This window comes from Eschrichtius robustus, chromosome 13, assembly GCF_028021215.1.
Source record: "Eschrichtius robustus isolate mEscRob2 chromosome 13, mEscRob2.pri, whole genome shotgun sequence".
In the NCBI taxonomy this organism is placed as follows: Eukaryota; Metazoa; Chordata; class Mammalia; order Artiodactyla; family Eschrichtiidae; genus Eschrichtius; species Eschrichtius robustus.
In genome coordinates this window covers 33972317-33988037 of record NC_090836.1, presented here as the reverse complement: position 1 = coordinate 33988037, position 15721 = coordinate 33972317, and the positions used below count along the sequence as shown (strand labels likewise).

General features: G+C 35.8%; 1 protein-coding gene across 1 annotated transcript in view; it reads right to left on the bottom strand.

Annotated features, from left to right (window-relative positions):
• Positions 1 to 4584: 4584 nt before the first annotated feature.
• CNTN1 (contactin 1) overlaps positions 4585 to 15721 on the bottom strand; it is a 358577-nt gene continuing 347440 nt past the window's right edge. The window contains exon 26 of the mRNA XM_068560378.1: positions 4585 to 4943. Coding sequence (XP_068416479.1) covers positions 4867 to 4943 — 77 coding nt within the window. The 3' untranslated portion in view covers positions 4585 to 4866. The remainder of the gene's footprint in view (positions 4944 to 15721) is intronic.

The window sequence follows — 15721 nt, the reverse complement described above, 5'->3', positions numbered from 1 at the left end:
TACAGTTGTATGACTTTTGACCAATAGATTTGTGTCACTGCCACCAGTTTTGGCACCCCCAAGACTTCCCTCATGCTGTCCCTTTGTAGTCAAACCCCCCTCCTACTCTTAATGCTTGATAACCACTGACATGTTCTCTGTCCCTAGAGTTTTGCCTTTTCCAGAATGTCATATAAATGGAATCACACAGCCTTTTGAATCTGGCTTCTTTTCATTTAGCATAATGCATTTGAAATTCATCCATACTGTTGTATGTTATCAACATAAATGTTTTATGAAAGCACGCTTAGAGCAGGTTTTCAATCATATCCTCATTAGTGTGAGTGGGGCATATACAGGTTTTAAAAAGATGAAAAGAATGTATACTGGGTTGAATAATATTCTACCAAGATTTATATCCAGCTGGAATCTATGATATGAATCAAGATTTATATCCAGCTGGAATCTATTTGGAAATAAGGTCTTTGCAGATGTAATCAAGTTAAGATGATGTCAGACTGGATTAGGGTGGGCCCTAATCCAACGACTGGTACTCTTATGAGAAGAGAGAAATTTAGACACAAAGATACAAAGGGAGAATGTCACATGACAATAGAAGCAGAGATTGGAGACATGCAGCTGCAAACCAAGAAACACCAAGAATTGCCTGCAACCACAAGAAGCTACAAGAGAGGCACGGAACAGACAGACTCTCCCTCAGAGAACCAACCTTGCTGACACCTTGATTTCTGACTTCCAGCTTCCAGAACTGTAAGAGATAGATTTCTGTTATTGGAAGCACTCAGTTTGTGGTCATTTGTGTGGCAGCCCTAGGAAACTAATACAAGAAGGTATGAAGGCATAGGGGATTGCTTTTAGGGCAGCTTCCATCAAGCAAAAGAGCCTGACTGAGGAGATAGGATAGATGAAGACCAAGTTCTTTCACTTTACAGTTTTGCCTTAGGATGAGCCTGACTGAATTCTAAAGCCAAACTGTAATAGCATCATGGGTACTGGTATATTTCCCCAAGCATCAAATCTATTACTGGTAACTGAAAAGTGAAACCTGTTTTTAAAATATGATAAACAATGTAGAAACCTAATTTTGGCCTCCCCATCAACTAATTTTAAAGTCAACTCATTCAAAACCGCCATGTTTCCCATTGTGAAGAAAAAAAAATGTTCAAGTTGGGGAGGGGGCACCTTTCATCAATCTTTTTATTAAGCATCTCCAGAAGATTAGAGACTCAGGAAATTAGGTATTAAAATTTAATTAACTTTCCAAGTTACTTGAAGAAAAAAGAAAGAAAAAAGTAAAATCCACATTCCTCTAGAGAAAAAAATCTTCTGAAGTGCATTTCAGTCTGCTGCTTGGATTTTAGACACAAACAAATTAGGGGATATTTTTAATAGACAAAAAGTTATAGCCTTTTGATACTTAAGATGTAGAAGCAAAAGAGAGCAAATGAACAAATTAGCATTTTAGACAAACCAAGAGAATGGATTTTTTTCTTAAGAGATATTTAAATTATGTATCCATGATGTTAATATTGTTGATTCAGTTTAAAACATCAGTTAATCTACCTTGTAATAATGATGAAAATCTGTGATTCTCAAACCTGGTTCCTTTTCAGACACTCCTGAACAACCTAGAAAGATCCCTATGCCTCATTGCCCAGATTCTGATTTGGTAAGTCTGAACTAACACCTAAGGAATCTATTTTATTTTTTCAAATTCTCCAGGTCATCCTGATGGACGACCAGGTTTGAGAACAGCTAACAGGGAAAATGCTCTCACAGAAAGAAGCTTTGATCTCCCAAAGCCTGGGGGATTAGAGATGGGGTCAATCCAAGGTCAAATACCAAAAGCTAAATATTAGAATGGAAGTAATATAATCCTTAAGGTCAAGAAACAGAGGCAGGGTCTAAAAGGGAAACCAGGATGCAGGGTGGAAGCAAGCTTCATGAAACAGGAAAGGAGGTCAGAATGCCAAAGAGAAATCACAATCAGAACACAGGGGAGGATTGTAAGCCAGAAACACAGGAAGCTCTGGCATTCAGAATTTGGGGCTCAGTCTGGCTCAGGACTCAGAGAAAGCTTTACCTGAACCAGATTCCTGTCTGTAGAGTTATGCTTTTATGTAAATTCTTCTATTAAGAGTATCAGTTCATTCAGGGTTTATCTAGTCTCTTATTTTTTCAGCATCTAGCAGCTTGCTTTAGTGTCCAGCATTAGACTGAGTGAAATGCACTGACCTCTCCATAAACTGAAGTTATCTCCCAGGCGATAGTATTTCACTGTAATAATGCCTGTGTGTGTGTGTATGCGTGTAGCTCTATGTTTGTGTGTATATTTTTTGTAGAATGCTTCAAACATTGAACTGCTGTTTAACATGTAATGTTTTTTTCCCATGCTATTAAACCTTTAATGAAAACCCTCTAAAAATGAATTTTCAACATCAGGTAAATTGAAAGGACAATTGTTGTTTCTTGGGTAACAGTAAGACATTTATTTCTTTATAATTTGTTTTCATTCATAAAAAGGACAAAGCACAGTCCTATACTACTCCATTGAAAAAATGATAAAAAATAACTAAAAAAATCAATTCAATATTTATCAGTATCAAATAAAACTACTATCACCTTTCCTTGAAATACAAAGAAACAACAGATGTATCTATATCTATATAAAGTTTAATTAAGAATCTTGCGTCTTAAAGCAGATGATACATTAGTTAGTTTGACAACAGTTTAAAACTGATGGTCCCAGTCAAATTTGTACACTTGTATGAGGAAATGAAAAGCTTGAGTTATCGGTGTATGAGAGATTTTAATCTACCTTATCTCTGCCACAAATTTAAAATTAAACAAACAACCTCCAAAGTCTGTTTTCTTCTTACCTTTCAGAACCATTTCATGCAAAACCAGTTTTGCTCTTTATTACCATACATTAGAAAATAAAAGGCAAGCATGCATTTGGCAAAAGATTTAGTTGTTGACTATATAAAAATGCCCAACATGGGTCACATTGCAAAAGGAAAACCCCAAAGTGTAACAATGAAAACACAAACATTTGTACAGAAGGCTCACAGAGTATTCGTTTCCCTAAAGTATGAAGAGATTTTGTTTTTCTTTCAAATAATTAAATATTTTATGAAATCTGGTAACGATCTCAAGACTGTTGACATACTTCCACTGGAGAATCATCCCTTTCCCTTACTTTTAAAAAGTTTCATTTTATAACAGAGTTAAATGTAAACTAATGAAATATTTATTGGTATTTTCATAATGAAAACCCTAAACATTTATACATAGATATATAGTACAAAAATTATACAAATTAAAGAAAGGGGGGTAAAATAGTAATAGATCTATTTTGCTTCCTGTAAATATTTTTTTTATGAACCTATAAGGTATCCTTTCTAAAAAGATAAACTCTATCTCTAATTAGCTAGCAAGGTTGTGCTAATAAAATAGGATTATACCTCTTGAAGCATCAGACATTGCACTATTTCGTAAGCCAGCTAATCCTTTATTACTCGATTTCTTTCACATCCACACTCAAACACATTTCCGTGCACACCATGGAGAATGAAGAAATGTGCATCTTCCTTTTCACAACTTATAAAAACCTAAAGCACCAACACTTGGGAGACCACTGGACAGACACGTTATTTGTCTCCTCCCGGCCTTCCAGTTTTGCATACTCTTCAAAGTACCATTAGCAACATCTTGATTTGGTATTCATAGCCAGTTTTCGGTATTGCATTGAAGCAGGAAATGAGTTTAAAACTAAATTAAAAAAAATAGGGAATACTGTAGTTTTTCCAAGCTACAGGTGATTTCTTGATTCCATACGTTTAATAAAGAGAGGCTTTACTTAGAATGAAGAACAAAAACAAAGTCACTAGAATATTATTTAATTCTGATATTCACTTAACTGTCATTTATTCCTAGCTGTGTAAAGACTGTCACATCTCAATTAAAAAATGGAAGCACTCTACTTCTCAAAATTCATCATTTCACATATGAATAAATACAGCAACATGATGATACTCTAACACAAGAGCTGTGATTTTTTGAGGTTTGAAATTGATGATAAGAAAAGCATAAAATAATGTCAGAGTAGAATACAAAAGTAAAAAAAAACTTCATGTAGTATATTAATTTTACTATTAAAAAACTAACTTAAGAGTATTACTGATTCTGAAAACCAAATATTTAGAAAATTACTTACTTCCAAAGTAAGAATACTGAAAATAAGTTCTAGAATTTGGTTTTCAATATTCAAAATCATCCAACTCATTCAGTAGAATGATTTGGTATTGGAAATTATGTTAAATGCTTTAGTTATACTTTTTTTTTTAAAGAAAACTCAAAATGCCATGAATGATAGGGGCCATTCAAAAATATGCAGGACCCAAAACAGAGAGGATAGTACAAGAGACTGTATTACTCTTACATTTACCACATACAATCAACGTTTCAACCTCTATTATATTTCACAACTTGTTATTAAATTTAAAGCACCTGTGTATGGTGATTTTTACTTTCACTCTACAGCCTATGGTATTGAATTGAACACTGTAAATTGTCCCATTGGATTAAATCATGCAACTGTCACAGAATTAGGTTAAGTGGTGTTTATAAGGCATATTGGAACGAGTTAAAAATCATTTTATACCCATTTAAAAGTTTATTCTTTTGGATGAAGGGGTTCCTGAATGCCTCAGTCATAACATATGTTGTAAATCAGTTGGATAGTTTGTTAAAGTATAATTTATTTGGCTTAGGATGGAGTTGCAGGAATTGGAAGGAATTGTAGTCATCACAGAGATGCAGGGTGTCCTCTGAACTGGGCTGGGAGCAGCAGTTGTCACGCCACATTCAGAATTCCAAGTAGACAAGGATGCCAAGGGCAGGCAGCAGGAAGCCAAGAAGACATGGTGATAGGATGGACGCACCTATAATGTAAACCAAAAAAGTGCATATTATTTCATTGATAACAGTCACTGTTGCTCATTTACCGTGCTATGGGTATTATGTAACCCTGAAACACAAGTGGTTCCTTTAAAAAAATACTAGCTTCACTTAGTCTTAAGTGACTTAAGAAAAACAAAAATGTTTGATCAAGGATTTTGCATGTGAGACTGTGTGGACTGTTTATACCAAAAGCTCATATAAATCATTTACGATAATAAGATCGCAAATGTTTCTGTTTTTCCTGTGATCCAGCAGTCCCGAACTCCTACCAGAAGGCACTAGGTCAGGAAACATGTATAAATAAGTGAAAAATCGTAAGTAAGCTGTGAAAAAATAAGATAAAGAGATGCAGCAAAAATGTTAATAACGTTACATGGGGCAATGACATCATAGGTATACTGGAAGATCCTACATGATTTCATATCCTAATGGTTTTAAAACATTTAGGAGCTTATACGCAATGATTTTAGAAATGTGTTTTTGATAATAATAAATAATCTATTCAAATTTTTATCCAAAGAACAATTGCCCTGAGGGATGTTATATAAATGAGGAATAAAAATGATGTAATATTCTACAGACTTAAATTATGTCTTGAATGACGCCTAGAAGGGCTCTTCCTGTGGTCAGGTAAGTTTATGGGTCCAAGTCCGGCTTCACTGGAATTCTTGAGAAAGGGCTGAAAAGTGGGACCAAGAAGGTACACTCTTCCTTTCAACTCTCCACAATTATTAGGTGCTCTCTTCAACGAGCAAAAAATACAGCTTGTAAATATAATAGATTTGTGTCCATTTTTGGACGTTTATTCTCTAAATTTGAAACTTTAAATCATTGTTATCTACTATATCAATAGTTGCCTAAATAGACCTTTCTTTGGAATATTCCTCTTACATTTAGGAAGATTCAAGGCCATTTCTCTCGAATTTGGTCCTTGAAGGCACAGTCATACTCCCTGTAAGGTGGAAGATGATTGTGTCTACCTGCATTCCGCTATTGCCCTGTTAGCAGCATTCAGTGCTGCATGGAAAGTATAAGAGAGAAAACATTATCAGACACTGATAAAGGGGTTCTTAGAAATGAGCAGGACAGTGAAGGTAAAAGTGAGGGCAGAACCGCAAGCACAATATAAACATCCCTCGAGTAGCTGCTTACAGCCTCTTTATGATAATGCATAACGGCATTATCGGTAGCAATGATGACACAAATAATGACCATGATAGCTACTATTCACTGTTCTACAGCCACAAGACAGACACCACACTGGCCATTTATATGTATTATGACATTTATACAATAGCTTATGATGGCAGATCTTATTTTCCTGACTTTATAGATTATGTAACTCAGATTCAGGTAAAATGACTTGTTCAAGGCCAGTGGCCAGTAGAAGGCAGAGCCAGGATTAGATCTCAGATTGGCCTGGCTCCAAAGTCCATGCTCTTTCTACCTCTCTGGCACTTTCTACAGATAGCTTTGGAAAGGTACCAGTTCTGGAAAAGCATTAGGACACTACATCTTGCACTTAAAGTGTCAAGGCAAGGGCACAGGGGGAAAATAAATGACATATGGGAAAGCAGAGCACCTAAGCTGTTTCAAAGTGTCTTTATTCTTGTAGTATTTTTCCTTCTATTTTTCTACACAGATATTTTAAAACTATGCCACAGCCCACGTATTATTTTATTCAATAAGATGACCAATAATAAACCTTAATCACACAGAAAAACGTTAGCTTTCAGTGTTTGACCTAATTTAAAAGATCTTTCCTGAAGACCTTTGTCTGAGAATGACTACAGGGTCTCTGCAATGCTCTGTCTTTGACCACGAATTACATCAGTGATGGGTACACATTCATGTATTTGCCTGAATATGTGGGTTGGCTAAGTACAAACTGTGGCCACGGAAAGAAGGTTAGTCAATTGTGGATGCCATTTTGAAGTTTTGGTGTTAGTATGAAAACCAAACACAATTTCATAATTTGTGGCTTCAACATCAGGATATTTGATTTATTTAAAATAAAATCTTCATGTTTATGTGTGTTATATTTAATTTCTCTAATGGCTCAAGCTTATGTAATTGTGGTCTTCATCTTCAATTCTCTTCCACATTGCAAACACAAATTAGAGACCTGACTGAATTACTATTTAAAGTCATTTTAAATGTGGGATCCCTATATTCTTGAGGGGTTTAAAACATATATTTGTTTTCCATCTAACAAAATGTATATCAAGCATAATTTCAGTACTTAACATGGTATGTAGTAAACGTATATTTTGCTTTTCACATAGCTACTGAATATCAAACATGAAAAAATCATCAGTCTGGTTAATTACTTTTGCCTATAAGAACAAATGTAAGGTCAATTTAGAATACTATGTCTCTTCCATTGGATTTCTTGATTTTTTTTAACTTAAACTGCCCAGATTTATTTTTCCCTCAGGAAGGATTCCTGCTAGAGAGAGTTATATATTAAGAAGAGAAATTTAATTAAAAATTAAGCAGTGCTTAACAATCTCTTCAGGTTTTATGCTAAATAGACAGCCCCTCTAGTCAGTTTTTAATACAAATCTCTTTTCTGATGCTTAAGTTTAGACACCACGGTCCAATCCAAATTGCTAATGTTTACTATTAATACTTGGAATTTTCTCCTTGTGGTGTCATGTTTATAATCACACCTGTTAATATCTCTAGATTGTGAACAACTTCAGGACAGGGAATATATCCAAATCATATTTTCAGGTGTGTTGTCTAATACCAACCCCAGCATATAGTGAGTTCTTGAACCATAAAGTTATAATATGAATAATTCTTCCAGTTAAAAGCCCTGAACCTTTTCTGATTGCAGAGCACAAAGTGGGAGAGAAAGTGAAGGGGTAGGACACGGGGATTTAAAGAAGACAAAGTCAACCACTGCGACCTGCATCTCTTATCAGAGAGATGATATTAAAAATCTGCAGTATCAGAAAGGCCTTATTTTACTGCTCAGTCCAAGGGGTTCTCCAACTTGTCTTGATAGGATGTTACTTTGGATTCCTTCAAAGCCTTATAACCCTGGGCTGAGGGAAGAAAGTGTTTTGATAAGATGATTGATCCCCATGCCTAGGGGTATGCTTCATATATACTAGGTGTGTTAGGTACACGTCAGTGGGTGCTTGCTGTTGAAATTTGTCAAATTCAATAAAACTCCTGCTGGGATAGTAGCAAGTTTAGAGAAATATAAGAGTAAAAGTCTGTTTGGGATTGAGAGTAAAAATCAGCTCAGAGGGAAAAAGTACAAAGTCACCTGCCTTTATTCAGGTTAGTAGTATGACAGACACAGATAATGCCAGCTTGAACTTAAATGGAGACACTGCCAAGGTCATGCAGCAGCTGGAAAATGCACAAATGACCCCTTCATTGAGTGGCTAGTGCTGTGTTACCAATGATACTCCATACCTGCTTTACTCTTCCCATCTTTTACTAGGAACACCCAATTGCTTAACTACTCTCCCCTTGAGATGGCTCCCAACACTAGTTCATTCCTGATACTCCTGTCCTCATCTTAGAAACAGCAACTGATCCAGAACTGATTGCTTCTTCCCTTAGACCTTCCTCCGGATTCTTCAGTAAGAACTCAAACCTTACATAAGATGTTTCTCCTTCCCACTTGAGTGGTGTTCCACGACTGCTCTGGGGTACGTTTCCTTGTTACATCCAGTCAATTACAGGTAGTCCAACTATCTATCAGACTACAGCTTTGTAACTGGTCCTTGGTTGTTTAGATTTTAAGAACAAACAGGCAAATATGAGGGTCTGTAAGCAGGTCACTGTCCTAGCAGGAGATGTAAGAGAATACTGGGAATAGTGTAATGGGGCTCTGGAGCCAGGCAAAGAAAGCAAGAGTCCAAATACTGCCTCTGCCTTTTATTGGCTAGGTCATCTTGAGCATGTTCTTTAATATTTTTATGCCCTAGTTCCTTCAAGTATAAAACAGGGGTAATATATCTCATGGCTTTATTGTGAGTATGGAGAAGATGTGTATCACTGGCTCTTATATATATTTTAGCAGCATAACCTTTCTTCAGAAATAATCACATGTGGAAGCCCATTTACTGAACAAGCAGGGAGAGGGGATGCTTTATTTAAAGATGGGCCTGGGGCAGGAGACCACAGATTTGTTGCCTCCTTTATGTTCATGCTTGTACCTGTACTCTCCCAAGCCCATCACTCCAGGCAATGTGTAGGGCTCTGCTTATCACAGTTTGAAAACAGCTGCTTTATGTAGAGCACTTCAAAAAGTGCACAGCTGGTAGAAAACTTCTGTAAATGATAGTGATTCATACTACATTTGATGTTGTTCATCTCTTTATACAGTCCTACACTGTATTTTTTGAAAAGTAGTTGGATAAAAACAAAGCAAAACAATAGATAAAGCAGGTGTCCCCTGCAGACAACTTACATTTGAGACATGTATGTCTACTTACTGTTCCCAAGTCACACATTGCATCCTTTTAGATCACAAACATTCCTGAAATGTCCTTTCACCTATCAATATGGGGCATATTGGACTTTTCTGTAGTAGTCTAGCTCAAGTTGATCTCCTCTGTGACATGGTAGTCTGGGATCTTTGGTTTTAAGTAACTGGAACTCAACTGAAGAAAAAGCTGATTTTGCACTGCTTTGGGACAACTAGAGCGAGTTAACTGAATACCTGTGTCTGCCACGTTTCTGACTTTCATGTCTTCTTCCTTTGCAGATTGCCTCACATTCTCAGACTGACTTCTCAAGACAGACAAGAGAGTCAAGTTCACAATCATACATTCTCAAGATCAAAGAGATGGTATTTTTTTTTTTACCCCAATTCCAGTGACAAAACTCTCAAGGAAAGATCCTTATTTGCAAAGTCTGAGTCATATACCTACTTTCAGACCAATACTGTGGCTGAATTAGTGCATTTGTGTGATTGAACTAGCTTGGAACAGGTTCCCATCCCTCAACCAATAACTGTGGCCAACGAGGAGGGTCGCTTAAGAAGACGTCAACACTTTCTGATCTCAGGTATTGATTACGAGCTTTGTTTTTGGAGTTAGCCTGACCCATTGGCAATTCTGGGTCTATTATTTACTGGCTGTGTACCCTTTGGAAAATTATTTGTGTCCATTTACCCATTAGATTGTTGTGAGGTTTAAGTGAGAAAATGGCACTTATTTTCTTAAATTTTGTGGAAGAAATGGGTGAAAACAAAGGTTAAAGGAGGAAGAGCTCCTTTTCACTTTCAGATATTGACACATAATTTAATGTATGAATGAATTTTCTGACCAAGAAAATTTTTTTAAAAATTCGTGTACTCTAATTTTCTTGCAGGACTTAACACTTGAAGGATGTGAAGCCATTGAGGCAAAAACAAGTACTTCAAAATTTGTTTTGACTACTGGGATTTTACAGAATGTCTGAGACAAAACAATTATAGATTCTTTATGTGTTAATTCATTTCTGGAATTTCTATCTTATATGTCTCTTCTCCCTTTCATATTTTCTTTTTCATGATTCCCCCCACCTTTTTCCTGATTCACACCTGATTTTTTACCCTTGCCTAGAAATTGGTATAGAATTTGGAATAAAACTCCTGTAACTCAGTGAGGTTAATGTTAAAATTTTCTTTGGGTCATATATCAGAATTTTTATAAATTGTCTAATGCTTATTAAGAATTAAAAGACATATCTTTTTAAAAAGTTAGTTGGCTCTGCTTCAAATAGACCTCTTGGGGAAAATGCTGTTACAGTATTCAATTTTAAATCCATTATTATAAGCATAACTACCTGCCTTTGACAAAATGGAGTTATGTATATTTACCCCAATCGGTTTTAAGAGTTTCTGGAAAAGAAAACAAAAGAGAAATCAGAAAATAAAATGGATTTTTTCTTTGAGATACAGCAGACTTTCTATATTTGATGATTTTTTTGGCCTTTGATATCTATTACATTATAGTGTCTATGTGTATCAGCTTGCTTATTCTGTGTTTGAGAATTTTATCTCCTTATGCTTCTTTGAGATAACAAAATACTAAGCTATGTGAAGAAGAAGAAAAAAAAAGATAATTTAAGACCTATTTGCAGTTCTGTTAATAGATAGTTGTGTAACTTTGGGCAAAAGAGAATATTTGGACTCAATATATGGCTCTGAGGCTGGTGTGATCTTTGGCCATTTTACTTGTCAAGGCTGTGGATTTTTCCTTCTGTAAAATGATAGGGTTCAATATTATAACTCCTTAGGTTCCTAGCATTGCCATTAGCCTATGATTCTATGCAAACCATAATGTGTTTAAGAATATCAAGCGTTGAGCCTAAAATTTGCAAAGATATTTGTTATATTTCCCCTTATTTATGATAAAGTTGTTATTTGTTTATATATATACATTAAAAGCTTGATCATATAAGTGATAGTGGTTATGATGGTTTTTTTCAAACTGGTGAAACCCACTAATCTTGCTGCTCCTACTTATTTGGCAATTATGAACACATATGTCAAACAAAATAGTTTTTTGGGTTTTTTTTGGCAAGGGTGTATGGTTTGCTGACAGCTTATCCTGGCAGTCATATACTTTCCTTACTCTGGTCCTTTCCCTATCAGGAAATGTTAGGTTGCAAGGATGCATTTCTTCTTTGAGAAAGGATCAAGCATCTCCAATAGAGTGATGACCAATTATTTGCTGGGAAATATAAAAGTAACTTCTAACAGTCCATTCGCTAACAAACACATTCTAAATAACCTAATTTTGATATAATTTTTGGGCAAGATGAGACTATAATTCTGAGGACTTTTAAAACTGGTTTACCTACTTTTTTAGAAATGCAAGGTAAGATTTTCACAAAAGCTTGAGACTTGGCATTAGAAAGAATTCTACTTGAACACTGTTGCCCTAACTTGAGTGTGTGACCTCCACAAGGTACTTAATCTCTCAGAGCCTCCATTTCCTTATCTGTAAAATGAGGAGTACAATATTTCCACAGCAGGATATTTGTGATAATTAAATGAAAGAAAAGTTAAAAATACATAGTAAACGCCATCTGATAATTGTGAATTTGAAATATGAAATTTAGTGTGTTCATTTAAAAATTATTATCTAGTGAATATGAGAATACACTAAGCATGGGATGAGACATAAGAGACTCAGAACTCTCTCCTATTCTATAAAATGGTCAACATACATATAATGGATTTCATGGGTTTAATTTTTTCCACAACTTATACAAAATCTTTAACAAATAACACTCAAGTTCTTTATTCACAAACAACCAGAGCCAGCTTATTAGATCATCTTCGCATTTGGTATTGGAAATAGCTGTTTGGCAGAATATTCTTACGTGGCTAGCCCTGGTTTTGCGGAATGCATCAAACTAGGACTGGAATCAGTTTTTCTCAACATCAATAAAATTTAGAGAGCCTGGGGACTTTCAGATGCTCATTCTATTTTGCAATATTCATAAAAACAAATATTAAATTATTCCCTCCACTGCCCCAGCCTTGCCTTTCCCCAATCAGTTTTTGAGGCAAAGCGATAACAAGTAGAGCCAGAGAAAAAGTTGAAAAATTTGTGTGTGCTCCATGCCAAGGCTAATGGTTCCTCTTTAGTGCTAGGCTTGAGGGCCCAGTTGAGCACATCTATGACTAAGACTTCCTAGACATCTTCAGGAGCTACAGACACATACCCTACCAGGTTTACTTAAGAAGAAGTACTGCTCCCTGCGCCTCTCCTACATCCGCCACAGACATACTTGCTTCTTCTATAGTTTTGCCACTTTACATTTTTAGGAGAACAACTGGTGTTTTGCGGTACTGACAATGAAGAGTAGGAGTAAAACTAGTTGGTCATGACAGTCAATTTTCCTTAAACTTATCAGTGTATGTAATCAAAAGAAAGCTAAACAAAGGGAAGCAGGCAGGTATGTCTTCTCACAAAGCCCACTGAAGTTTTCTTAGCTGTTCTTTTACATAAATTTGAGTAAAGGATCTTTTGCTGATTTTAATACTCATGCTCAAGGTCATGATGGGCACAACGTTTGCTTGTAGGTGAGACCATGGAACTAAAAAGGCTTAGTCTATCATGCTCCTGGACGTCATGACTATTTATTCATAGAGGGTCTATTTTGTTTAGGCATCCCTAAAATTATAGGAGAGATGACATATTTTTAGCAGACACATATTTGCATGCCTATTTCTAGTACCAATATTTGTGGGACAAATCATTCCCCAGTTCTAGGAAAGGATAGGTATTTTGCCTTTTAAATTTGCCTAGAACAGCAGGCTTTTCAAGAGATGAGAGGATGGGATGACACAGAAAAGCCCCTGTTAAGCTTTGGCATTGTGAGCCCCAAAGTGGCAACTATATCCAGTTTCATGTGACTCTTTTGTGGGACGGAACTAGAAGCCATCATTCACCCAGCTGGCCTTCCCGGGGGTGGTTTCCAATTCACATGTCAGGTTTTATCAAAGTATAGATGCAGATTAATTTCAATTTAAGTATTACCTCTGCTTTTCTTTTAAATCAAATCCTCATCTGTGAGGAAAACTCCAAAAATTTAAATGTACAGATAGCTATGATATAAGAATAATAAGATTTCTTTAAATCATTTATTCATAAGTTTTCTGGACAGTCTGGTCTACAGCATGTCCTCAACAAATATTTGTTCAATGGATTATTATTATTTTTTAATTTATTAAGTGCCTATTCTGTCCAGGGAACTTTTGCAACATGTTATTTTGTTTAATTCTTATAATACAGTTGAAGTATGTCTCATTATCCTCATTTGCAGATTAAAGGTCTAAGAGTCAGATTTGCCCACCTAGCACAAGGCAAAATTGGTCATTGAACTAAAACCTGGTTCTAAGCCCAGTGCTATTTTCTCTACCCCACAGATGCTTCATGAATCCTTCTTAATATGGCCAGACAATGCAGTGGTCCAACTTTCCTCAATGTAATGAGTTGAGAATTGGATTTTATTATCAGTATATAAACACCCCCATGTCACAACAGCCAAGGATCCTAGTCCCCCACTGGTTTCATGTGGTGGTTCAGAGTCACAAATACCTGGGAAGCTTTCCCAGGGCAAACCAGAGCAAAAGTCCCATTTGATTTTTCTTGATTCAGCTTTGCTTTGGGGCTATGACAAATGAATGACTCACCTGTTTGAGGTGGTATTTTGTTATTTAAGATTTTCGTCCCTAATATAATCCTGAACTCATTTGTTTGTCAGACCTCGGGGCCTTACTGTAGGCCCCCTACTTACTGTAGGATTCAGTGTCATCCATCTATCAGCAAGGATTAATTGGTGCTTCTCTGTTTTTCCACATGCACATGAAGTTCTTATAAGAAACAGTCTGAATTCATTGAATCTTCACAACTATTAAGAGTATCAAAATCAACTGAATCTTCTTTTTGTACTTTCACAGAAGAAACAATTTCTCAGCTATTTTCACAATAGTCTGAAACATGTAAGGAGGTACTGGCTGAAATCAACACTAATTACTCCAAAGGATTTCTAAGAGTTTGTGCTTATTCAGTAGAAGATATAAAATAATTTCAGTCACTTTGGATGGCATCTACATGGAATTTTTGTTCTTTTTATATATTTTTCAGAGTTTCCAGAAGGCTCATTCTTAGTCATGTTTTCATGGTGTTAAACCCTGAAATTTTAAGTTCTTTCCAAATTCTTTTTAGGTTAAAAAAAGTGGAAAAAAAGAAGGTTGACTTTCATTACGTCTGTAAGGAGTTTATTTTAAAAAATCAGCAGAGTAGTTACTCCTTGCTAACCAACAGGAATTCTGGGGAATGCTTTAAGAAACCATTTTGTTTATACTGAACAAGTCAAATTCTCTCACTGTGAGTGGAAATTGAAATTCTTTTGTCAACATCTATACTTCTAACCAGTAATATCAGTCTTCTCCCAGTCATTTCATTATAAAATTTTGGGAGTCATTATTGACTATCTCTCCATAAGACTTGTGCCCTGTGTCTCTATGACTCGTGAGAGTGTGTTTTATACAGAGGGACTTTTGGATGTTGATTGATGATGATATACTAATATGCTTAAAATAACATAATTAATTTTCAAGATATTGAAAGAAATATAAAATCTAGAAAGAAGTTTGAGACCAATGATTTGCTTTGACATTTATTTCACCTGTACTGTCCTACCTCTTGTTTCCCTTCCCTGGCTTTTCCATATTAGGTTCTTCAGAGTTTGTCAGGGCACCACTTCTCTTGCCCTCTACACCATCTGTTCCTTCCTTATTCTTATAGCATTTTCCCATCCTTCTAAATTACTTAGCTCAGTTAATGATTGCCATGAAATCAGAATGTTAAACATAGAGTCATTTTCAAAGTGCTTTTTCCCCTCACTTGCAATACACTGTCTTGGTCACCAAGTACAATTGATTCCATCTCCAACATCGCTCTAGAATCTCTCTGCTCCACTTTCTCTCCTCTCTCTGCCATAGTGATCCAGGACCTCGTCAGCTCTTACTTAAACACAAGAAAAAATAAAAAGATGAAAAAACCAAAACCCACAAATCCAATCTGCTCCCTTTTCACAGTCTGTATATAACCTATACTCCAATTATACTACCTCCCTCTACTTTTTGAATCCTGCATTAGAGACTCACTGAATGTCATGCCATTTTTACATATTCTCAGAGTCAACACTTGTTTCCTCAAACTCATATGCCCTATTACCCCTGTTTATGCCTGGAAAATGCTCATTGATCTTAAAAGAGTCATCAAAG